At 45.5% G+C, this 25,919-nt stretch overlaps 1 protein-coding gene across 1 annotated transcript in view; it reads right to left on the bottom strand.

Annotated features, from left to right (window-relative positions):
• Nucleotides 1–25,512, bottom strand: part of LOC138493244 (histidine-rich glycoprotein-like) — a 45,619-nt gene extending 20,107 nt beyond the window's left edge. Inside the window, exons 1-2 of the mRNA XM_069620378.1 lie at nt 25,242–25,512; nt 5,736–5,843 (exon numbers count right to left, since the gene is read on the bottom strand). Of these exons, the coding sequence (XP_069476479.1) occupies nt 5,736–5,843; nt 25,242–25,439 (306 nt within the window). The 5' untranslated portion in view covers nt 25,440–25,512. The remainder of the gene's footprint in view (nt 1–5,735; nt 5,844–25,241) is intronic.
• Nucleotides 25,513–25,919: the final 407 nt, after the last annotated feature.

Raw genomic sequence — 25,919 nt, 5'->3', positions numbered from 1 at the left:
CAATACCCATAATTGGGCAGCACAATATGAAAGTGTCCTTTGCCTAGTCGCTAGGGGAAAAAGTAAGGGGAGGATGGCCATTTTTTTTTCAAAAACTAGGGTAACGTCGTACTCTTTAGTTCCTGCTTAGTGCCTACTTTGTGCTATACAGGCCATAAGATACAGTCATCAGAGCACTCCCCTTCAGAGAGATATGGGCGCCTCACTACTAGTCATAGGTGATCACATCAGAATAATTAAGCACGACTCGAGACGTGACCAGGCATCAGCCTATGTGCAATTTCTGCTCATAACATTCTTGTCTCGCCAGTGGCCAATCCAGAAATGTAAGGGACCACAGAACTAACCCCGCAGCATCTGTGAAAACGCGGTGGGCTATTAATCTGATATGGTAATTCAGTATTGTATGACTTGATAACTTGATCACTCCCTAGCACTTCCCACACCTTGCACTTATCCTCAACTCCTCATCTCTTCTCTCTCTCTCTGCACTTACACGTTCTGATTGCTCACAAGACCTACTATGTCTGCCACTAACTTTCATTGTTGGATCCGATTTCCATTCCCTTGTTCGCTCCCTGCTGCCCTGTGGGCACTTTGAAACACAATTTACTTGCTTTGCTTTTTAAGCCCCTTACACATGCACATTAAAATATATAAATAAATATGTTTAATTCGCGTTGCTGGGCCAAATGGGCATGATATAAATGGATGATGGTGTGCCCACAATACTCTGTTACTCCATTCTGCCTTACAGGAATGACCTACGCTTATGGTCATAGCCACTTAAGCCAATTAGTAGCATTAATGTACCCTCCCCGTCTAATCACCCGTGCCTCTGACTGAGGTTGCTTGCTTAATCCAACGCCTGTGGTTTTGATTAATTAAAAACCGTTGAACCATCAACCCTCAGACTGGCCATTTAAATGTTTACAAGAGTTTCTAGACAACATGTACCCTTTCCACATTCAGAAACTCGAGTAACCACTTTTATTTATTTATTAGTTTATAACGCTCCGACCCGCCCGCGAGCATCTCTTTTCCTGGTCTCGGAGTAAACTAATAGAATAGTCCTAAACCATCTTGTGAACCACCCCTTACTGAATCAGGGGTTATTTCCCCACAATTAAATTGCCGCCTTTTCTGGAGTATGTCAAACTTACTCCTAGAGAAAGCTTTGCGGATCGGCTACTGTGTTTCTAAAGAAAACCCTGCTTCCCTCTTGCAGCAATTCCTCTGTGCGGACCTGTCCGTCGCCTGGCAGGTTATGGCAGATTTCAGGAGAATATGTCCTTGTAGAAAAAGGGCACTGCGCTCTGAACTGCGGCCAAGCTGCCATAACGCTCCATCCATGTACACCTAGCAGAGACTTGGGGCAGTATAAGCTCTTAACAGACCGACATTAATGAACACATTTAAAGGTGGGCAGGGGGTGGGGCAGAGGTGGGGGCGATAGAATAAACAAGACGAATGTGTATACTTTGGTGAGAGCCGAAACAAACACTCTTCGTGTGTTAAGTATCCAGGTGACTCCATCACTGGGGACACTGTGGCCCGATCCAGGGAATTAATGTCTCCAATAATGCATTCTGGGAGTGGTAGTCACAGGTCATTTCAACTGAATACAATGCACTAAAGTAAAAACGAATCTAAAAGGAAAGTGCAGAACGGGAATAGGCTGTCCCCGGTGACATGGCTTCATCTGGTAACTTCATTTAGAACCAGGTTGGGCGTATCTTTTGAACAAATTGTCGTTTCACATAAGCACAGATTTTTTGGCCAATGCCAAAATGCAGATACTCCTAAATACCTATTTCGAAATGTGACGCATGTGTCCCTCGCAGAGCCTTCAGGAGCAAATTGATCAAATTCATGAGCGCGTTGTTAAGCAGGTGGTCCAATGGAAATTGGACACCATGGTATCCTGTGCGCGATTCTCCCGACCCAGAAACCTAATAGAGCGGCGACGCTACTACTACTTAATTATCGAACGCGCGGGCGGACCCACGCAGGCGCTTCCCCATCCTAAAGGATAATGTGCAACAACCCCACCAATCAACACACAGGCCACACTTCCACACAAACCACCATCTACCCAACCACAAACAACCACACCGCCCAATTCAACACCACCAGCCACCCTACCGCAAACTACACCCCACCAATCCACACCAACAGACAACACCCCAAACACACACCACCCACCGAGCCCAGAGACCGGCGCGCAGACCCGCGAGACCCCAGCCCGTACGCCTACACATGCGCTTCAGGCAAGGCACCGCGCGCTGCCGCCCACCCACCGCGACCAACCCGAGCGACACCCACACTACCACACGAACCCCCAACCACCAAACCACAAACAACCACAACCCCCAATCCAACACCACCAGCCACCCCACCGCAAACAACCACACCCCCCACCACCAAAACACCACCCAGCGAGCCCCGGAGACAGGGGCGCAGACCCGCGAGACCCCAGCCCGTTCGCCTGCACACGCGCTTCAGGCGAGGCAACGCGCGCCGCCACCCACCCACCGCGACCAACCCGAGCGACACCCACACTCCCACACGAACCTCCAGCCACCAAACCACAAACAACCACTACCCCCAATACAACACCAGCCACCCGCAACCCCACCAATCCAACACCAGCCACCTGCAACCCCACCGCAAACAATCACACCCCACCAATCCACACCAACAGACACAACACCCCAAACTCACACCACCCAGCGAGCCCGGAGACCGGCGCGCAGACCCGCGAGACCCCAGCCCGTACACCTACACATGCGCTTCAGGCGAGGCACCGCGTGCTGCTGCCCACCCACCGCGACCAACCCGAGCGACACCCACACTCCCACACGAACCTCCAGCCACCAAACCACAAACAACCACTACCCCCAAATCAACACCAGCCACCCGCAACCCCACCGCAAACAACCACACCCCACCAATCCAACACCAACCACCCGCAACCCCACCGCAAACAACCACACCCCACCAATCCAACACCAGCCACCCGCAACCCCACCGCAAACAATCACACCCCACCAATCCACACCAACAGACACAACACCCCAAACTCACACCACCCAGCGAGCCCGGAGACCGGCGCGCAGACCCGCGAGACCCCAGCCCATACACCTACACATGCACTGCACCGCGCGCTGCCGCCCACCCACCGCGACCAACCCGAGCGACACCCACACTACCACACAAACCTCCAGCCACCAAACCACAAACAACCACCACCCCCAATTCAACACCACCAGCCACCCTACCACAAACCACACCCAACCAATCCACACCAACAGCTACCCTACCGCAAATAAACGCCCCCCACCAACTCACACCCCGACCCCAGCTCCGCCATCCACCCGCCACTTCCAAACGCATCCACCATCCGCGCAACACCTCTCAACAGCCCAACCACCGTCCCGAAACATGCCGACCGCACTTCAACATCTAGTCCCCATTCCCCCGGGGGCTCCGAGAAACGGACCCTAGCAACGCACCGACCACTCTTCTTCACGTGACCTCTGTACTGGCTAGCATGCTCGTCGGTCGTTCTTCTTACCGAGCGGCGACGCTGAATAGCGTGTTGCGCTCGGGTACGTAACAAGGACCAGGAGGTGAGCAGCTGAGGAAAAACCTCGATCACGCCCAGGTGCGGCGCCAGCTTCTGTTTCCCTGGTAACCTCACTCATCTGCCCTGCTTCTGTGTGGAGCCCTTCGTCCAGGAGGCTGGCAGATTGGGGGGACAGGCTACAGCATGGATCTGACTCTATTTCCTAGGCCTGGCTGCTACTGGCCGTCAACCTATACAATTTGATGGAATTTAAAAGGATTCAGGGAAACAATTCCCAGCCTGCACTCGATGCATGCACCTTCCATGGTCTCCAGTTTTACCCTTGCATTTACAGTCTCAGGCAACTTTACCCACTCCCCTCCCCGTCTCTTTTCTCTCGTTTACTGCTTTGACCTCTAGGACAGTCTGGTGCCGGAATTCACCATACTTAATGTGTCAGCAAATAATGTACCCTCCCGGCCTCCCACTGCAGCCTGCATGTCTGGCTTCTAGGAGCCCTGCGCTTCAGTAGTAGCATGCATGCATGCACCACGCGGCTGTCTTAGGCCGCAGACCAATGTTATTAGAGGCCCAGGCCCATGCATGTAATGACTTTCCCCTCAGCCTCGAATTAGATGGCCGCAGGCTCAGTGAAACCACTTCATTAAGCGTGCAGCTGAGACGCTAACATGGGGATTGGTTGAGGTAAGCCCCTTTCCTACTTAAGCCCCATCCCCTCCCGCACGATTATCTGTCAGTGAAACTTCCAGATGGACGGGACCCTCACCCCAGCCGGCGTGTGGCCAACCAACAGGTGCAGGGAGGAGGGAAAGCACCTGAAAAGGGACGGTGTGGCTGATACACATGCACTTGTGTTATGCATGTTTTTCCTCTACCCTAATGTTTACGTTGTTGCTCACAGCAGTCGTAGTCCCACTCCACTCCTTACCTCAGTGACTGGCTGGCTGTTGGCTGTCTGTGGGCTGTGGCCGGCACTGGCACTAGGCACTCCACTGTCTGCTGCCCGCCTCAGTGCTGCCTTGTGGTCCTCCTGTGTGGGCACTGGCACTGTCGGTCTCGAGGTCCACTGGTGACGGTGTGTGCTTGCACTGGGGGCTCATAGCAGCAGCATAATGCATTGGCGATTTGGCAGCAAATTGGGTGGGCAGGGGCAGCCTGCCCAGATGAATTTTCATTGGGTTATTCCCCGGCGCGGTGGCCCCGGGGCCCAGCCCTGCCCCCAGGCACAAGTTGAAGACAGTTGCTTTCAACTTTGCAAAGAAGTGTTACTTACTTCCTGCAAAGTTGAAAGCAAGTGTGAAATGTGTCACTGTGTTCTTACAGTGCCGGCCCCAGCTCACCAGAGCCCTCAGCCCTGCAGGCAGGCTGCACCCCCAGGGTCAGGACTCGGAGGGGAGGGAGGCAGGTGTTACAATTGCTTTAGTGTGTGTTTGCAATTGCTTCAGCCTGCCTCCCTCCCACAGATCAAACAAGTAACGTTCTCTCTGGCCGCCATAGGCCAGAGGCTCGTGAGCCAGCGAGCACACACACGGCAGGCGCACCGGCCCCCTGCAGTGGAGACACGGCTGCCGGCCTGGTGGCCCAGGCCCACTGACACGACGCTGTGAATTATGCACACACATCTGCATCTGCATGCATCATAAATTATGATGCATGCATGATGCAGATGCAATCATCAAAGCAAGGTAACATCTAGTGTTACCTTTCTATGATGATTGTGCAGACTCACTCAGATAGTGCCGCCGGCGCGGCGCCTCCCCCTCCTGGCTCCCTGCCATGCCCTGCCTCACAGACTGGCTCGCCCAGCCCAGGCGGCTCAAACTCCACCACCCCCCCACCCCGATCTGACTTGGCCGCGAATACTCGCGACGCGGCTCAGCACACACACACACTAGGCCAGGCCCGGGGCCCGGCCTGCCAATAAAAAAAAAAAGACATTTAAAAAAAAAAAAAAAAATGGCCCAGAGGTGGCTGCCGGAAAACCGGCCCCAGGGGACCCCAAAGTCGTTCGGCCACGGGCCGAAAGACCGAAAGGGCCAGTCCGACCCTGTCTGCTGCATGCGGCGGGTCCCGAAACTCCACCGAACAGTCACATTGGGGAATGCATGTATCCCTTTGCAAAGCCACTTGCTAACACAATACTTGCCGTTTGGTGGACGGGTCTGATCTCAGCATCTTTCCAGCTCTTTCTAGTCAGGACGGAGCTCGTCGTTTCCAGCACATCAAAAGTGAGATAAAAGATATCTCCCTTACTCTGAAAAAAGAAACAGGAAACACATTTACAACACGCTGTGGCGGTATGAATCCGATGGCCCACACTTTTTGACAAACATATTAGTAATGCTGGATCAATGCTATCACATTTGATTGGAGAGATTCCTGCTGGTTCCTCCCACTTCTAAGTGCCTTGCTTGCAGGTGTTATTACTGCCCAACTCAACGGCACACAGCGATGAACATGTGCTTTCATGCGGGGGTCTGCGACACACGGCCTCCCGGATGTTTCGGACTACAACTTCCATGATCCCTCCCCGCTGACGATGCGGGCTAGGGCTGATGGGAGTTGTAGTCCAACACATCTGGAGAGCCATACATTGCAGACCCCTGGCCATATTGATGAAGACAGAGGTGGGTATGGATCATAGTTTACTGGAGGAGTCAGGCACCCGATAGATTCTGGATCTGGCACGTGGATGACTCGACTTCCCTTCTGGAGAATATTCCCCAGCTAATACCTTGCTGCCATTAGCATCAATTTGGCACATGAAACCCTGGATGGTTTGTAAAAGAAGGCAACGGATATCGTTGATTCTTCTCATTCTTGACATACAGATAGGCTCTCTGGTTACACAATCCTACCTATGATTGGCACATGTCCCAGAAGCTGAAGGCTTCAAACTATTAACTTGAACATAATATGAGTTGCCCTCATGGTCTTATTACTTTAATCCGGCAGATAGAAAAGTCAGTACAATATTGTATGTGGAATTCACCCTCCATGAGATCCAATGTCTTTGAACGTTCTATATCAGCGCTCTGGTGTTTGTTGGATAGGTGTGAATTTCAGCATGCCATCTGGTTGAAGAAGTATTTCTTTGTGTGCCAAAATTACTTCTCCTTTATCAGGAGTATAAGGGTGAGTAGTGCTTGATTAATGCACTTACTCATCCCTCACACTTCTACAATCCAACAGATGCAGTCGAGAGTTATACCCCCTACACGGGGGTCGGTGGAAGGTTGCCATCTCAAGAGGGGTGTGAATGTGATTCAGTAGCAACCCATCAGTGAATAATAACAGTCCAAAATAAAGACACTGTCCAATAAAGGTTCTACAAAAGCTATGTACTTTAATTAAAGACGCCACCAGCATTAATGACTAAATAGAAAAAACACTATATAAAACCCATCCATATGGAAAGAACACAGAATATGCAATAGATGGAAAGATGCAACACTAATAACACAGGGGAGAAAGGCCCTTTAACAACCACAAAGTTCTTAAAAAGGGATATGTGTTTCTGTTAAAAGGGTGCACAAGTGTATTTACCATTCTCCAAGGTGCAAAATGGACCAAAGGGGCTGTTATGAATGAATAGTACCATTCTCAGGTTCTTTGGCGATTCAACAGCGGTGATCCAGACTTTAAACTGTTGTGCGAGTGGATCAAGCCCAGTTTGATTGAGGCAAATCTTGCTGGCCCCAGCAAAAAAGCTGGTGTCAAGTCGGTTAGAATGTGGTGGCTCTGAGCAGTTTGAAGGCAGCGTTCAAGCGATGCAGGTTGGGTGCTCAACGTGACCGGTTTGAGATTGAGGCGGTTCGAGATGTATATTAACGACTGAGTAGGGTCGATTTGTGTCGCTCCAGTGGTTCATGCTGAAGTTCTGTGATGGTTCGAAACAGTTATCTTAATGTTCCGGTGCGCGATTAGAGGAAGCAGCGATTCAAGGTCAAAGTGGGTGAAGTCGTTCTGCTGGTTTGAGTCGATAAGTGACATTCCAGTGGTTTGAGTCGATTCCAGTGATGATCATTGGATTTGAGCCAAGCAGGTGACGGGCTCTGTGAGGACACAATGCAGCGTCGAGCTGGTTTGAAGTTGCAAGCACGTTGGTTTGACATTTCGGTTCAGTGCTAAAAGCAACACCTATGGAGTCCCTCTGGTTAGATGGTAGTGAACACAGTTTGAATGTGATTTGACTGATTAGATGCAGCAGAACAGGAAGCCTTAGCAAATCTGGTCTTCCAGCTGTTCTGAGGCCCACTCCAGGATCTCTAGAACAGGATAAGGTTGTTCCGGGTCTGCTCTCCCAGCCTATGCAAAATTGGTGCAGGGTGGCAGTCCTGATCCTCAGCAAGCGTCACCCCTAATGTTCCCTGGGAGTGGGTTCCGAGCACATCTTGCCTTTACCTCAAACTACTCCTTCTTCACCTCAGTGGTTGAGGGAGTTGGAAAGATCAACTCTCCGAAAAGAGGTCCAAATGCATTCTTACTCAGGTGTTTGTCCAAGAGTGAATCAAAGAAGGAGTGGGAGACCCCTTCTTTTGAAGACCAAGGTCCACAGGTGATTACACTGAAGAAAGCCTGCTTTTAGTGATCTCATCCCTGTTCTTGATACAAATGTTCTTTGCCTTCTGACATCATACCCAAAGTGCTTTGTGTTAAAGGAAGTCGATGGAACAGGAAAGAAGAGAGAATATAGAGAGAAACAAGATGGTGGAAATATTTCCCCAGCTGTGTGGAGCTCCCTCTGTCTATACTAACCTGCTTCTCCCTTTTTTGTAATAGCATCATAGACTCTTTTGGCATGCAGCACCCTAATGTGGGGCTAGTCGTTTTGGGATAGGCGTGCTCTTTGATTCCTGCTTCCCAGGTCAGCTCCTGCTGGGAGGCTAGTTCTCTGGAGAGAGATATTACCTGGCCTCACAAAGGGTTAAAGGGGGAGGCATAGCCATCCAATCTCCTACCCTGTCACTTTGCAGGGCCAGGCCGTCTGACCAGAATAAACATAACTCCTCCGCAGCTGAGCTGGGTTCTCAGTACTGACATATGTTTAATATCAAATTGATGTGGCTGTAATAAATATGAAAGAGGCTAGCCACCATGCAATAAACTCAGGTATATTTAAAGTTTACAACTGCCACCAAGATAGCAACTCTAATAGTTGCATAGTTTGGAAACAGCGGTTCATATCTTAAATGCAGCCGCTGAACTGCATTGACTTGGCTCTCACTGCAGCTGTCAAATGGGCACCCGTGACCCATGAACCTGCTCTCTGCGACTGGAGCAGTTAAGCTTTGGCGTCATCACATGTGGTATTTATATCACGTAGGCAGGCTTTTGTCCTCTGCCAGGTGAGAAATTGGACAGGTTCCCCTTTCCACGCAGAGCCCCAGGCTGAGAGTCACAGCACCCTTGTCAGTTTGGCTGGGTTTAAGCCCTCCAAAGCCAGGGTCCGGCGTCACACTTCGCTCTACTGCAGCTTGAATCAGTGACACAAGATGTCTGTCAGTGTGTAGAAACAGCAGAGAGTCAGCCGCATAGGGACTTAGGATCAGAGCTATTGGATCATATTATCCTGATGTTGAGACTATTTAATCGCAGGCACCGGATCAGTGACTTTTTTTTGTAAAGGCCGCTATATCAAATTTTCAAAAAAAGTCTGCAGTAGAAACTTCGTCCTGCAAGGAACACATTCAGAGGGTGTCAAATCGTGTTGTGTAATGATGCAAAAAAAGCCCAGTCGTGTCTTCGCATCACTGCGGGGGGTGGATCTAGCAGATACCCCAACAAAGGAAGATCCTTTGACAGCACACCTGCTGGAAGGCTGGCAGCCGGAAGTGAAGAGTGGTTGCCACTGCTGTTGAAGAAGTATTAAACAGGTTGAGGACGCTGATGCGTGTGCTGCTAAATTTGCCACTCCCATTGCCCCTCTCTCCACCTGGACGATCCTGCAGCAGCACTGCAAGGAACATATTTCGGTATCCTGTTTTCAACAACAGTAATTACTTTGAAGTTATTTACTCCAAACTGATTATTTTAAAATTACTTTGAAAATATATGCAGGTGTGGGTTAAGTGATAAAAAGTGAGTGGGGAGGGCTTTGGGGTAGGATTAGTAGTGAAGGGGAAGGAGAGGGATGGGAGGGGGAACCACACATTTAAAAAATAAATACAATCAAAGGACAATTTCGAAGTAATCACTGCAAAGTACATTTTTGATTTGAATTAATGACTGTCGTTGAAATGACATGGAACCGGTATTTCGAGTGGTCCCGCTGGCAGAGAGAGTGCTCGTACTTGCAGCAACAGAGGCACTGATTGCTCTTGCAAAGTGCAAATTGATCCCAAATATTCATTATCTGAACCAACAAAGGAGCAGTGGTAAGCGGGGAATAGCTCCTCGAACAGTAACAGTGGTCAAATGATTCCCAGCAGCCTGAGGCACTTGCGAGTGAGCAGGAAATCAACACACCAGAAAATCCAGAATGGTTGCCATCAAAACAAACGCATTTGATCAGGAAAGTGGCAATGATGGAGAGGTTGATGATGAACTTGCTTCTGTGTCAATTTAGATAAAGAAACATCAGGTACCTGCTCAACCACCAAAGAACATATGTTCATAGAAGACCATGAAGCAGGACAGGAGATGTGACATCACTTCCGTTCACCATAGACTTAAAGAGAAATGGTGTTGAAAGCAGAGTCCTGGACCAGGAGCTACAGCATACGCTGATGCCAGAAACAGTTTTCTATCCTGGTCTCACTCCCAAAAAGCGTGACTGGTTTTGAAGGTGATCAAGAATCTCCCTGGCCAGCTAACATGCACAGTACTTTGTGAGTGTGGGAATTTTCCAGGGCTGACCCCAAAGCAGTGATATTTTCCATGTATAAAAAGAGGTATGGGTGCCCCTTTGCGAGAACGTACACGGCTTAATGACCTGTTCTATGGGAAGCTGCCCACTCGAGAGTCTGCAGCCACATTTGAGCTCACTGTACCATTCACAAAGGAGAAATATCCATTTGCATATCAGTCTTTGTCGCGCCCACTTGAGCAGTCCAGCACCGAAATGCTAGGCAATCCTCCTTTGAACAAGAGTACCAACAGCAACCCCAGACACATGTTTCAGCCTAGTCAGGCCTCATCAGTGAGGTGGAGCTGTGCCTCTCTGAGTACAGTGAACAAGGGGTCCATGTCTGGTTAACCCTAGGTAACTTAGGGTGACCAACCCTAAGTTCCTTAAACATAGAAAAAGAGGTACGGGCAACCCTCTGTGAGAACAAACACGGCTTAATGACCTGTTCTATGGGAAGGTGCCCACTCAAGAGGCTGTAGCCACATTTTAGCTCACTCTACCTTTCAGAAAGGAGGAATATCCATTTGCATATGGGCTGTGTTTGTGCCGGTAGAGGGACTCCCAGACCTTCTTTTACACATTTTCCATGTATACTGTATCTAGCAAATATATTAGTAGCAGACATAAAACTTCAGATTTGGGAAAATCAAGGCACATTTTGCACATGAAGATCCACAACAAGGTGCGCGTGCCAAAGAGTAGGTGGGTTGCTTGAGAATCATGAAATTAACAAATCCAAGTTTATTAGTGTGGCCATCGGAAGTGAAGACACAGAGAATGGAATATCATGCAGTATGTTATTGGCTTTATTGGCTTTGAAGCTTACTTTTCTTCTAAGGTGTCATCTCTTCGCGAGGACATTGTGTCATCAACATTTCTGTCTTCTAGTACTGCTTTTGTCAGGTTGCACAATAATTTAATTTCCTCTTTCTCTCATATTTCTATTAAGGAGGCTTATTTGTTGTTAAGTCACACTCATCTTACTGCCTCTCCTTCCAATCCTATTCTTTCATCTCTTATTCCAAAGGTATATCCTTCTTCCGTGTCCTATCTTACATCTCTTTTTAATATCTGTTTTTTTACTACAATTTTCCGTTCTATTTTCAAGCATGCGGCTACTCTCCCAATTCTAAAGAAACCTTCTATGAATCCTTTTCTTCCTTCTAACTTTTGTCCTATTTTTCTTCTGTCTTATCTTTCTAAATTACTTGAACGTTTAGTTTACTGTCAGGTTTCTACCTTTGTATCTGATTTTTCTATTATTTCTCGTTTTCAATTGGCTTTGTCATTCTACAGAAACTGCTCTTGTTTCCGTTTGTGATTCTTTGTTTTCTGCTTGTTATTCTGACAATTCTTCTCTTCTTATTCTCTTGGATTTATCAGCTGTGTTTGACACTGTGGATCACTGTTTTCTTCTATCGTGTCTCTCTTCTTATGGTCTTTCTTGCTCTGTTCTTTCCTTGTTTAAATCGTACTTATCTCAGCAAACATTTTCCGTGTCTTAGGCTGGTTCTTTTTCTGATATTCTATCCCTTTCCCCACAGTGTTCCTCAAGGTTCTGTCCTTTGTCCTTTTGTTTTTTCTCTTTATGCTTCTCCCTTGGCCGAAGTTACCGCATCCTTTGGGCTATCCCATCACTTTTATGCAGATGAAACTAAGGCCCTGATTAATGGAATTATTTGCATGTATACCAGGGATATGTGTGCCATTCTGCCAGCAAATCCCTGTTTGACGAATGGCATGTAAATCCTTGTTTTACACGCAAATAATTTCATGAATCAGGGCATAAACCTTCTATATCCTCTTCTTCTTTTACCTCTGACATTCATGGTACATTGTCATCTTGTCTCCTAGCCATCAACTCTTTGATGTCTGGTCATTTCCTGGTCAACCGAGGTTCTTTTCTTTCCTGCTAACACAATTCCCCCCTCTCCTCCTCCTTCATTTATTGTGTTTCCTCCATCTCAGTTTCCTATATCTTCTTCTGCCTGCAATTTGGGGCTCTTTCTTGATTCTGATCTCACTTTCACTCACCATATTTTCAATTTCTCCTCGAGCCTGTCATTTTCATCTATATAACATTCAGAAGGCTTGGTTCTTTCTTACTTTTAATGCTACCAGACGTTTGATCTCTGCACTTATTTATTTTTTCTTTACTGTTTTATTGTTTCTCTTGCCTTTTTTGGCCTTCCGATCTATCGACTTGACCCTCTTAAGTCTGTCTTCAATGCATCTATTTGACTTCTTTTTCTTCTGGCTCCTTGTGATTCTATCTCTTCCGCTCTTGCTACTCTTGGCTGGCTTTCATTTCATTCTTGACTTAAATTGAATTGTTTGTCTTGCTTCAGGGTCTTGCTCATGTTTATCTTTCCAATCTCATTGCTTTTTGTAGGCCTGCCCGTTCTCTTCGGACTCAATCTCGATTTCCTCTTTCTGTTCCTCGCCCACCCTGTGCTCAATCACGCTTTCGTTCTTTGATGCTATTAGCCTGTCTTCATTGGAATGCTCTCCCTCTCTCTCTCTCTCTCTTCGTTCCATTACTCTTTTCTTTATTTTGTCTCTCTTTCAAAACCTATTTTCTTCATTCTGGCGTATGATTTTATAACTGTTATTAATTTTCTTTTCATTTGCCATCTATTGTACTGATTTGGTGCTCTGTACAGCGCTTTGGTTTTAAAGCGATTTATATATGTGAAATAAAATACAAAATACAAATACAAAGTCAAAGCGCTACATTTGTGGTAGTGCTGGTGGAAGCAAACATAAGGTGGCACATTGTGGAAGGTGATGCTGTGAAGGTGTGAAGGACCTCTTTTAGAGTGTGTCAACATACCGTCAGGCACATCCAAAAGCGAATGTGCTCCTTTTTCATCAAGGTGAGAGCATGAAATTCTGCATTTGATTGCGACTGCACTTCCTTCCTGCTATGTGATAATCATATGTCTTCTTCAGTTCAGCGCTGGTGCTGTGTGGGCAGAAGCTGAGGGTACTTTGCAAGCTATTTGATGGATCAAGGATAATAAAGCTGACCTGAGACCAGACCTGAAGATAGGTGGTCTAATTTTTAGATCACATATGAGGATAAATGGGCTAAATATGAGATCAGACATGATGATAGGTGAGCTAAGTATGAGATCAGACATGATGATAGGTGAGCTAAGTATGAGATCAGACATGATGATAGGTGGTCTAAGTATGAGATCAGACATGATGATAGGTGGTCTAAGTATGAGATCAGACACAATTATAGGTGAGCTCAGTATGAGATCAGACATGAGGATATGTGGTCTAAGTATGAGATCAGACATCAGGAGAGGTTGGCTAAATATGAGATCAAACATGAAAATAGGTGAGATAAGTATGAGATCAGACATGAGGGTAGGTGGTCTTAGTATGAGATCAGGGCTTGAAGGTAGGTGGTCTGAGTATGATATCAGACATGATGATAGGTGGTGTAAGTATGAGCTCAGATATTAGAATTGATGCTCTAAATATGAGATCAGACATGAGGATAGGTGAGCTAAGTATAATATCAGACATGAGGCTAGGTGGTCTAAGTATCAGATCCGGCATGACGGTGGGTGCTCTAAGTATGAGTCCAGACATGAGGGTAGGTGAGCTGAGTATAATATCAGACATGAGGCTAGGTGGTCTAAGTATCAGATCCGGCATGACGGTGGGTGCTCTAAGTATGAGTCCAGACATGAGGATAGGTGAGCTAAGTATTAGATCAGGCATGAGGGTGGGCAGTCTAAGTATGAGATCAGACATGAGGATTGGTGGTCTAAATATGAGATCAAACATCAGACTGGGTGGGCCAAATATGAGATCAGACTTGAGGATAGGTGTGTTAGTTATGAGGTCAGACATGAGGGTAGGTGGCCTAAGTATGAGATCAGTTATGAGATGAGGGTAGGTGGTCTAAGTATGAAATGAGGCATGAGGGTAGGTGGCCTAAGTATGAGATCAGTCATGAGGGTCGGTGGTCTAAGTATGAAATGAGGCATTAGGGTAGGTGGTCTAAGTATGAAATGAGGCATGAGGGTAGGTGTTCTAAGTATGAGATCACACATGAGCATAGGTGGTCTAAGTATGAGATCAGACATGAAGATAGGTGGGCTAAATACAAGATCAGACATTAGTATAGGTGAGATATATATGAGATCAGGCATGAGGGTAGTTGGCTTAAGTATGAGATCAGACATGAGGAGAGTTGGCCTAAGTATGAGATCAGACATGAAGATAGGTGGAGTAAGTATGAAATCAGGTGTCAGGAAAGGTGGTCTAAATATGAGATCAGACATGAGGATAGGTGGTGTAAGTATGAAATCAGGTGTCAGGAAAGGTGGTCTAAATATGAGATCAGACATGAGGATAGGTGAGCTAAGTATAAGATCAGGCATGAGGGTAGGTGATGTAGGTATGAGATCAGGCATGAGGGTGGGTGCTCTAAGTATGAGATTAGACATGAGGATAATTGTTCTAAGTATGACATCCAACATCAGGCTAGGTGGTTTAAATATGAGATCACTACTTTAAACCATTGTGGTCTTGAAATATCAACATGTATTGCCCTGCCACTAATATATTCAAAGACATGTATGGAAAATTGACAACTATTAAAGACAATATCAACTGCAAGTCTAAATATGTGGTTTACGCCATCATTTGTATCTGTCAGAAAATCTACATTGGAAGCACCATCCGAGAATTGAGGATTAGAATTTGCGAAAATATGTCCCTAATAGGCAGCCAAGATGGAACACTGCCATTAGCAGTACATTGGCAAACATGTCATCAAATGGATGACAAGCATGACATCAAATTCATTGGACTGAGAAAGGTCAATCTTGGCAGACATGGAGGAAATAGAGAACAATGTCGGAGACAGCAAGAAGCACGAATAATCTGTAGATTCAGATCTACAGCTGTTGGACTCAACTCTGATAACGAGATGGGGGTTCTTCTGTAAGGGGACCCCCAATATGGAATCTGTTTGAATTGGACAGGACGGTTTGGTGACCTAAGTCTGGATTGTACTTTACAAATATGTATTAATCACCTCTATATATTTATTTCTTCGTAGCATCCTAAATATTAGAGATATGTGAATTTAAAACCATTATTGACAGACCATTGAGATAGGGCATCCAGTCTCAAACTTATGGAAATAGAAAACAGACCTCTTGTTTACAAGCAATTAGCTCAGCAAAATATGGTTTTCCAGAACAGAATAGCTCGGTTTGATAACAACATTAGATTAAATGATATTAATTTGTAAATGTCCATATTACATGAGGCAGGATCAACAATCAGAGAAAATAATTCATCCCATAGAAATGGTTATTTTATTGGCTGAGAAACAAAAATCATTAATTTAGTTATGTGCGAGTATTTACCAGCCTCCTAGCTGCTAATATTGATCTCATAAATAATTTACTCTGTATACCTTGGAAATATCTATATTGGGATATTTCTAGTGAGCACAGGCATTTGGTAACTGTAACAGGAACTCTGGGTCCCAAAATATGGCGCCCGGATTTGTCGCGGCAACAAACAGTAATGAAGGACTATGGTTGCCGTAGTAACGCATGCATAACACAAGGAAGTGAAACAAAACCTAAGCGTGCCCGCAACCTCACGTTACTGACGCTTGTAGAGCTTCCAGAGATTTTGAAGGTAAGCCTTAAACCGGTCGCGGGCGTCCAATGCTACTGAAGCCGGCAAAATGCACGCTGGACTATAGAAACGGAATGCGGCATTTCACTGTATCGACGATCCTTTGGAATGACGCATTGTGACACCTTAACTTAATCAGTAAGTGGAACGGGATAGTGATATGTAATATCATTTGTTAGCATGGACTTCAGCACTCTCACCAAGGCGAAGTCGCTTTAAGATATAATAATGCACATTAACAACTACTATCATTTGCTAGCTGCATTGGCACCGGGACAAGTACGGGGGATGGTAAAACCATGCCAATTAATTATGTTTTATGTTGGTTAAGAATCTAACACTTGACATAAACACTTATAGGACAATGAACCGGACCGCTCTTCTCAAAACGTGAGAATTTAACAGAACCAACTGTGCAAACACCTCTGTTTTTGTCTAAATGTTAGCATTTACAACATACTCTTTTAGGTGGGATTTAACCCGTTACTCTTTGTGCAACCATCAGAGACTTTAAAATGTCAGAACCGAAACAGCTATTGGGTAAGAAACTCTTCTTTACTCATTTGCCAATACAGTCAAATAGGACAAAGTGGTATATATATATTTTGGATATGACTAACATTGAATATCTGTGTTTTTCCCTGCATCCTATGTGTTTTTCTTTAATTACTCAAACATCCACCCCTTTCCCCGAAACCTTTTTCTCCGTGGTCAATATTTATCTTCAGGACAAACTGTACAAATGGTGTTCTATCATTGGATGTGGAATTTTTATGTTATCCACTTTTATGCATTTTGTTCTTTATGTTGTTTTTCTTTTATCTGTGATACAACAAACATTATTTAGCCCTGATTGAAAAAGGCATAGAATTTGCGGAAACACATGTCTCACAAAGGGCATTAAAAATATATGTCAATACAAACCCATACTGTGTTGAGTATTCACTTGTGGCGCTGGCAAGTATGTGAAGAAGGCTGTGCCTTTTTTTCCTCTAAATATGAGATCAGACATGAGGATAGGTGGTGTAAGCATGAAATCAGACATCAGGATAGGTGTCTAAATATGAGATCAGACATGAGAGTAGGTGAGCTAAGTATAAGATCAGGCATGAGAGTAGGTGGTCAAAGTATGAGATCAGGCATGAGGGTGGGTGCTCTAAGTATAAGAACAGACATGAGGATAGGTGGTCTAAGTATGAGATCAAACATCAGGCTAGGTGGTCTAAATATGAGAGCAGGCATGAGGATAGGTGGTCTAAGTATGAGATCAGCTATCAGGATAGGTGGGATAAATATGAGATCAGACATGAGGAGAGGTGCGCTAATTATGAGATCAGTCATGTGGGTAGGTGGTCTAAGTATGAGATCAGACATCAGGAGAGGTTGGCTAAATATGAGATCAGACATGAAAATAGGTGAGATAAGTATGAGATCAGACATGAGGGTAGGTGGTCTTAGTATGAGATCAGGGCTTGAAGGTAGGTGGTCTGAGTATGATATCAGACATGAGGAGAGTTGGCCTACGTATGAGATCACACATGAGGATATGTGGGCTAAATATGAGATCAGATATGAGGAGAGGTGGCCTAAGTATCAGAACAGACATGAGTATAGGTGGTCTTAGTATGAGATCAGACTTGAAGGTAGGTGGTCTGAGTATGAGATCAGAAATGAGGAGAGGTGGTGTAAGTATAAGGTCAGGCATCAGAATTGGTGGTCTAAATATGAGTTCAGACATGAGGATAGGTGAGCTAAGGAAGATAGAAGACATGAGGGTAGGTGGTCTAAGTATGAGATCGGGCATGAGGGTGGGTGCTCTAAGTCTGAGACCAGACATGAGGATAGGTGAGCTAAGTATTAGATCAGGCATGAGGGTGGGTGGTCTAAGTATGTGATCAGACATGAGGATAGGTGGTCTAAGTATGAGATCAAACATCAGACTGGGTGGGCCAAATATGAGATCAGACTTGAGGATATGTGAGTTAATTATGAGATGAGGCATGATGGTAGGGGGTCTAAGTATGAGACCAGGCATGAGGGTAGGTGGTTTAGGTATGAGATCAGGCATAATGATAAGTGGTCTAAGTATGGAATCAGGCATGAGGGTAAGTGTTCTATGTATGAGATCAGAGATGAGGATAGGTGGGGTAAATAAGAGATCAGACATTAGTATAGGTGAGCTATATATGAGATCAGGCATGAGGGTAGTTGGTCTAAGTATGAGATCAGGCATGAGGATAGGTGGTCTAAGTATGAGACTAAACATCAGGCTAGGTGGTCTAAATATGAGAGCAGGCATGAGGATAGGTGGTCTAAGTATGAGATCAGCTATCAGGATAGGTGGGATAAATATGAGATCAGACATGAGGATAGGTGTGCTAATTATGAGATCAGTCATGTGGGTAGGTGGTCTAACTATGATATCAGACATGAGGAGAGTTGGCCTAAGTATGAGATCAGACTTGAACATATGTGGGCTAAATACGAGATCAGACATGAGGAGAGGTGGCCTAAGTATCAGAACAGTCATGAGTATAGGTGGTCGAAGTATGAGATCAGACATCAGTATAGGTTGGCTAAATATGAGATCAGACATGAGGATAGGTGAGCTAAGTATGCGATCTCACATGCGAGTAGGTGGCCTTAGTATGAGATCAGAAATGAGGAGAGGTGATGTAAGTATAACATCAGACATCAGAATTGGTGGTCAAAATATGAGATCAAACATGAGGGTAGGTGAGCTAAGTATAATATCATACATGAGGGTAGGAGGTCTAAGAATGAGATCGGACATGAGGGTGGGTGCTCTAAGTCTGAGACCAGACATGAGGATAGGTGAGCTAAGTATTAGATCAGCCATGAGGGTGGGTGCTCTAAGTATGTGATCAGACATGAGGATAGGTGGTCTAAGTATGAGATCAAACATCAGACTGGGTGGGCCAAATATGAGATCAGACTTGAGGATAGGTGAGTTAATTATGAGGTTAGGCAGGAGGGTAGGTGACCTAAGTATGAGATCAGTCATGAGGGTAGGTGTTCTAAGTATGAAATGAGTTATGAGGGTAGGAGGTCTAAGTATGAGATCAGGCATGAGGGTAGGTGGTTTAGGTATGGGATCAGACATGAGGATAGGTGGTATAAGTATGAGATCAGACATCATGATAGGTGGGATAAATATGAGATCAGACATGAGGATAGGTGTGCTAATTATGAGATCAGTCATGTGGGTAGGTGGTCTAAGTATGATATCAGGCATGAGGAGAGTTGGCCTAAGTATGAGATCAGACATGAGGATATGTGGGCTAAATATGAGATCAGACATGATGAGAGGTGGCCTAAGTATCAGAACAGACATGAGTATAGGTGGTCGAAGTATGAGATCAGACATCAGTATAGGTTGGCTAAATATGAGATCAGACATGAGGATAGGTGAGCTAAGTATGCGATCTCACATGTGAGTAGGTGGCCTTAGTATGAGATCAGAAATGAGGAGAGGTGATGTAAGTATAACATCAGACATCAGAATTGGTGGTCAAAATATGAGATCAAACATGAGGGTAGGTGAGCTAAGTATAATATCATACATGAGGGTAGGAGGTCTAAGAATGAGATCGGACATGAGGGTGGGTGCTCTAAGTCTGAGACCAGACATGAGGATAGGTGAGCTAAGTATTAGATCAGCCATGAGGGTGGGTGCTCTAAGTATGTGATCAGACATGAGGATAGGTGGTCTAAGTATGAGATCAAACATCAGACTGGGTGGGCCAAATATGAGATCAGACTTGAGGATAGGTGAGTTAATTATGAGGTTAGGCAGGAGGGTAGGTGACCTAAGTATGAGATCAGTCATGAGGGTAGGTGTTCTAAGTATGAAATGAGTTATGAGGGTAGGAGGTCTAAGTATGAGATCAGGCATGAGGGTAGGTGGTTTAGGTATGGGATCAGACATGAGGATAGGTGGTATAAGTATGAGATCAGACATCATGATAGGTGGGATAAATATGAGATCAGACATGAGGATAGGTGTGCTAATTATGAGATCAGTCATGTGGGTAGGTGGTCTAAGTATGATATCAGGCATGAGGAGAGTTGGCCTAAGTATGAGATCAGACATGAGGATATGTGGGCTAAATATGAGATCAGACATGATGAGAGGTGGCCTAAGTATCAGAACAGACATGAGTATAGGTGGTCTAAGTATGAGATCAGACATCATGATAGGTTGGCTAAAAATGAGATCAGACATGAGGATAGGTGAGCTAAGTATGCGATCTCACATGCGAGTAGGTGGTTTTAGTATGAGATCAGAAATGAGGAGAGGTGATGTAAGTATAAGATCAGACATTAGAATTGGTGGTCTAAATATGAGATCAGACATGAGGATAGGTGAGCTAAGTATAATATCATACATGAGGGTAGGTGGTCTAAGATTGAGATTGGACATGAGGGTGGGTGCTCCAAGTCTGAGACCAGACATGAGGATAGGTGAGCTAAGTATTAGATCAGGCATGAGGGTGGGTGGTCTAAATATGTGATCAGACATGAGGATAGGTGGTCTAAGTATGAGATCAAAAATCAGACTTGGTAGGCCAAATATGAGGTTAGGCAGGAGGGAAGGTGACCTAAGTATGAGATCAGTCATGAGGGTAGGTGTTTTAAGTATGAAATGATGTAGGAGGGTAGGGGGTCTAGGTTTGAGATCAAGCATGAGGGTATGTGGTTTAGGTATGAGATCAGGCATAATGTTAAGTGGTCTAAGTATGGAATCAGGCATATGGGTAAGTGTTCTAAGTATGAGATCAGACATGAGGATAGGTGGGCTAAATACGAGATCAGACATTAATATAGGTGAGCTATATATGAGATCAGGCATGAAGGTAGTTGGTCTAAGTATGAGATCAGGCATGAGGGTAGGTGGTCTAAGTATGAGTTCAGACATGAGGATAGGTGGTGTAAGTATGAAATCAGACATCAGGATAGGTGGTCTAAATATGAGACCAGTGTTAGGGAGAATTCTCCAGAATGGCTAATTTCCCTTACCTACTGAGTCTCTCAGCAGCTTTGCTGGATTTCTAAGATTTCTTTTTTCACCTGGTAAGAGTGTGAGCCTTTTTTCCCACTCTTACATGTGTTTTGCTGTGTGCGTTTAACATTTTTGTGTTCATAGACTGTGGAGCCTCACCTACTCCATAGGCATCATCTTTTTACTGTGTGTTACACAACACCTTTAGTTCAGTGACGCAGGGTTGTCTTTTTCAGACTTCGCACTTTAAACTCCATTTTCTGGGACTGACTACTGTCTCCCAGAACATGTAAAGTTGCCATTGACTTTATTAGTCTTTTTAAATGCACAGACCCAGTACAAACTATCTTACATCGAGTTCTGGAAAGGGTTAATAGTTATCCCTTTTTGTCTGTTTCTCGTGGAACATTATTTCGTTCCCCTTTCTTTAAGATTTGGCTGGTGGCAGTGATATCTACCCTATTTTTCCTACCGCAGTCTATTTAAATAGCCTTGGTACTGTTTTAGGCTAAGTTAGTAGCCTCGAACTTAAATCCGCTGGACCCCATTTACTTTTATTTGGTTCCGGCTGGGTTTATTTGCCATTTATTTTTGTAAAGGTCGTTCTCGTGTTTTACTCTGTGTGCCAAACCAGGTTTGGTTCCTTTGTTCCCCGTCCTTTGGCGGGCTGCAGCACAGAAGCCCTCCTTAGGCACCTGTATGTCTGAGGGGGACAGGATGTGAGGGAGGGGTTTGAGACTCCCTGCACGTTTGTTTGTTTGTTTATCAGACATGAGGATAGGTGGTCTAACTATGAGATCAGACATGAGGAAAGGTGGTCTAAGTATGTGATCAGATATCAGGATAGGTGGGGTAAATATGTGGGATAAATATGTGGGATAAATATGAGATTAGACATGGGGATAGGTGCGCTAATTAAGAGATCAGTCATGTGGGTAGGTGATCTAAGCATGATATCAGACATGAGGAGAGTTGGCCGAAGTATGAGATCAGACATGAGGGTAGGTGGTCTTAGTATGAGATCAGGCATGCGGGTAGGTGGTGTAAATATGAAATCAGATATCAAGATAGGTGGTCTACATATGAGATCAGACATGAGGATAGGTGAGCTAAGTATGAGATCAGGCATGAGGGTAGGTGGTCTGAGTATGAGATCAGACATGAGGGTAGGTGGTGTAAGTATGAAATCAGACATCAGGATAGGTGGTCTAAATATGAGATCAGACATGAAGATAGATGAGCTAAGTATAAATCAGGCATGAGGGTAGGTGGGCTAAGTATGAGATCCGGTATGAGGGTAGGTGGTTTGGGTATGAGATCAGACATGAGGATAGATGGTCTAACTATGAGATCAAACATCAGGCTAGGTGGTCTAAGTATGAGATAACTGATGAGGATAGATGAGCTAAGTATAAGATCAGGCATGAGGATAGGTAAGGTAAGTATTTGAACAGGCATGAGGGTAGGTGGTCTGTATGACATCAGGCATGAGGGTTGGTGGTCTAAGTATGAGATCAGACATGAGGATAGGTGAGCTAAGTATGAGATCAAACATGAGGATAGGTGGCCTAAGTGTGAGATCAGGCATCAGGATAGGTGGCTTAAGTGTGAGACCAGGCATAAGGATAGGTTGCCTCATTACAAGAACTGACCTGGTGATAAGGGGTCTAAGTAATCTTGGTATAGAGCACAGGGCTGATAGCACTCACTGGGAATGCTAAGCTTACAGTGCTGACTACACTACTCAAGCCCCTGATCTAAATATGGTCTTTCTGTGGGAACCCAACAGTCTGAATGCTTTAAAAAGGGAAAGCCACGAATGCTGGCTATGTTAGGGCAAATTGGCTACATTGTTTCAGGAGTGAGTGGTGCCTGGTCTGTTTGTTTGCCTGGATCTTAGATATGGTATTGGGCTATATTACAAAATCCTAGAACTTCAGTTAAATGCTAGAAGATAGTCCTTAAACACTGCTTCTCATGCAGCACTCACAATGTCTTCTATGGATTTCAGGGCACACCCAACATCGAATGAAAGATAATGTACTCTTAGTGAAGATGGGGAGAATGGAAGGGTATTCTGAAGCCCTGATTCTCAAGTAGATGTTAATAACTGAGAATCATGGGGCTACCGATATGTTTGGTTATCAAGCTCTGTTCTTATGGACTTGGAAGTGGAGATGGGTGCTGAATTTGCTCAATATTTGTCAGCACTCAAACCGATTCTGGTATTGCCAGGAAAGAAGTAGGGTACCTCTGGCAGTGGTGGGGAAAACTGTGTACGCCATATGAGGATTGCTCTCCACTTCCCGTGCATTGCAAAGTGTGAGCACAAGTCCACATTTCTCACATCACCCCTGTCACCTCTTTCCACTCCATATGCCCGCTGAAACAACAGTGGGAACTTTATAAACTGTGAATGAGCTGCCTGCAGAATTTTTGTTATTTACCAAATATGTTGGAAAAAAACTAAAGTTCTTCTGGCATCCTTGGATCAGAATGAAGCACCTTGTATTGTTCAATGTTCGACATGCTGACATCTTTTCAGACTCCTTTGCTGCAGACAATTACTAGGAGGTCCAGGACCACCTGAGAATAGGAGTGGTAGCTAAAAATGCACAAAAAGACCCAGGAGCCCCTCTACCGAGAATGAACATGGCCAAATAACCTGTTATATGGGAAGGTGCCCACTCAAGAGGGTCTACAACCACGTTTTAGACTTTTACATGCTTTGTGGGGCCTTTGCGCAGGCTCGGCAGGTTTCTGTGTGCAGTTGATCAAACCTGCGCGAGACACCTCGTAGAGCATGGGCGTGGCCTGCGCAGATGCAAGAGTAGGGGGGGGCACAGAAAATGGGGAAGAACATGGACAAATGTGTGCACTCAGAGGCATGGCCCATGCAAGGCAATCGCACGCCCACAACTGCTCAGGTAAAATCATATTCATGGATATGACCGCGCAACCTCACGTCGGGGAAATGACCACGCAAAGCTCTGATGTAATTTCAACCCAAAGGCCGGCGTACAGACACTTGTGCACAGGAATCACTGTGCAGAGGTAAGATCGCGTTTTGGATTTAGGGGTGCGTGCATGCAGTCGGGGTTCCGATGGAAGTAGCGGGGGTACAGGAACGTTTTGCATGTGTTTGCATGCATATTTACCTGGGAAATGTTAAGTTTTACGATACATGTTACACATTATGATGGGGTGCTGGGAATAGTTCTGAGGGACACTACCTAGTGTCACTGGGGGTTGGGGGGCTGGCTTGGTTGAGGGGAACCCCACGCAGGATTACAGCGGTGTATGAGTTTTCGCCCGAGACTGCACACAGGTAGGTATTAGTGGCTGTATCTGCTTTGCTGGGAACGTGTAGGGATGATCCGACAGCGACATACATATAGGCTGACTTTGCAGGGACAATTCCATGAATACGTGGTGCGTGCAGAAAAAAGTATGTGCGCAGGCTCACGCAGAGTCGTTCTCGGCGCGCAGTCGTTGCGGGATCTATTTGCACGTTTTCATGAATCGGGCCCATATTGTGTCATTGTCCCCCTCAGCATGCAGATTTATGCAGCCTCCTCTTCCAATCACCCACCATTCGCACCACTTAAGGGACATGCCCAGGATTATAGCCACTGATACACACCTCCCATTACCGGCAAACACTGCTGTGGCTACAGCAGTTCCCAGGGTGAGCTTGGCTTTTTGACTGCTTGGGAATTGGCTTTATGTCCCAAGCAGTCTAATGAAATAAACAAAGCAAATCTAGCACTTTCAAGATAGCGTAATGTGAGACTGGAGTCTTACCTGCAGGTTAAAAAATAAAATAAAATCCAAGACGGCCTTACCTACCGTCCTGGAAAGGTTATCTCAGTCAAGTAAAGTAAGGGAACAAAGACAGATTTCCCTGAACAGTATGAAAACGTTGTACCGCTTAGCTCCCGACCACTTTGTCCTCTGTGTATGCTCTGTGTCAGACTGTTGCTTACCAGGATCGTTATTATTTGCAACAACGTTCTACCAAAATGTCACACAGTGCTACGAGGCCACTCCCATGGCAGATATCTAAACCAACATACAGTGCAATGGACATTTTTACTTGCCGTATGCTGACGGTGGGCGTCGAAGACTCGGTACAAGCTTAAAAGAAAGCCTCCTTCTCGATCCTTGTTGATCTCCTCCAGGGCGATGCCTGCTTGAAAGTCTGTCGTGTTACATTCTTCAGACAACACAGGGAAGGGGGTGGAAGCGCTGCTCAGGGACACGAGGGTGAAACAGAGCAGGGCTGCAAAGCGATTCATTTTCCAAAAAAAACAGCTTCCGAGCTGCTGAGTGCTGGATCAGGCTACACCTCTGGTGAGAAGCACATTTTACAACTCGCAGTGGCATGCTTTTATAGGACAAAACCAATGGAATGAGACCATTGCCCTGACCTTAACATGAAACGAATCAGCACATTCTGGGGTAAATAATTGAAGGATGGTGTTTAGCCAATGTCAATTCGCACGGGCAGCAGGCCTGCTCCTTGCAATGGAGCAACCACTGCTATCAATGTTCCCATCAGCACATTTATGCTGAAACCTCAACATACAATTTCCACATTCAAAGTTCTGCAGATAAGATAATGCTTGGGAGGGAAGGTGCTCGGCCTTTTCTATCACTAGTAACAGCCTAGCCCAATTGAAAGAGGCCCGAGTCTCACCACTGTCGAAAAAGGCCCCTCTGGACCCAGAAGATCCTATACATTTTACGCCAACATTCCATTTTTGAGTAAAACGATG

The sequence above is a fragment of the Ambystoma mexicanum genome, chromosome 10, assembly GCF_040938575.1.
Source record: "Ambystoma mexicanum isolate Mex_15411 chromosome 10, UKY_AmexF1_1, whole genome shotgun sequence".
Classification (NCBI taxonomy): domain Eukaryota; kingdom Metazoa; phylum Chordata; class Amphibia; order Caudata; family Ambystomatidae; genus Ambystoma; species Ambystoma mexicanum.
This window is presented reverse-complemented; position numbering and strand designations above follow the sequence as displayed.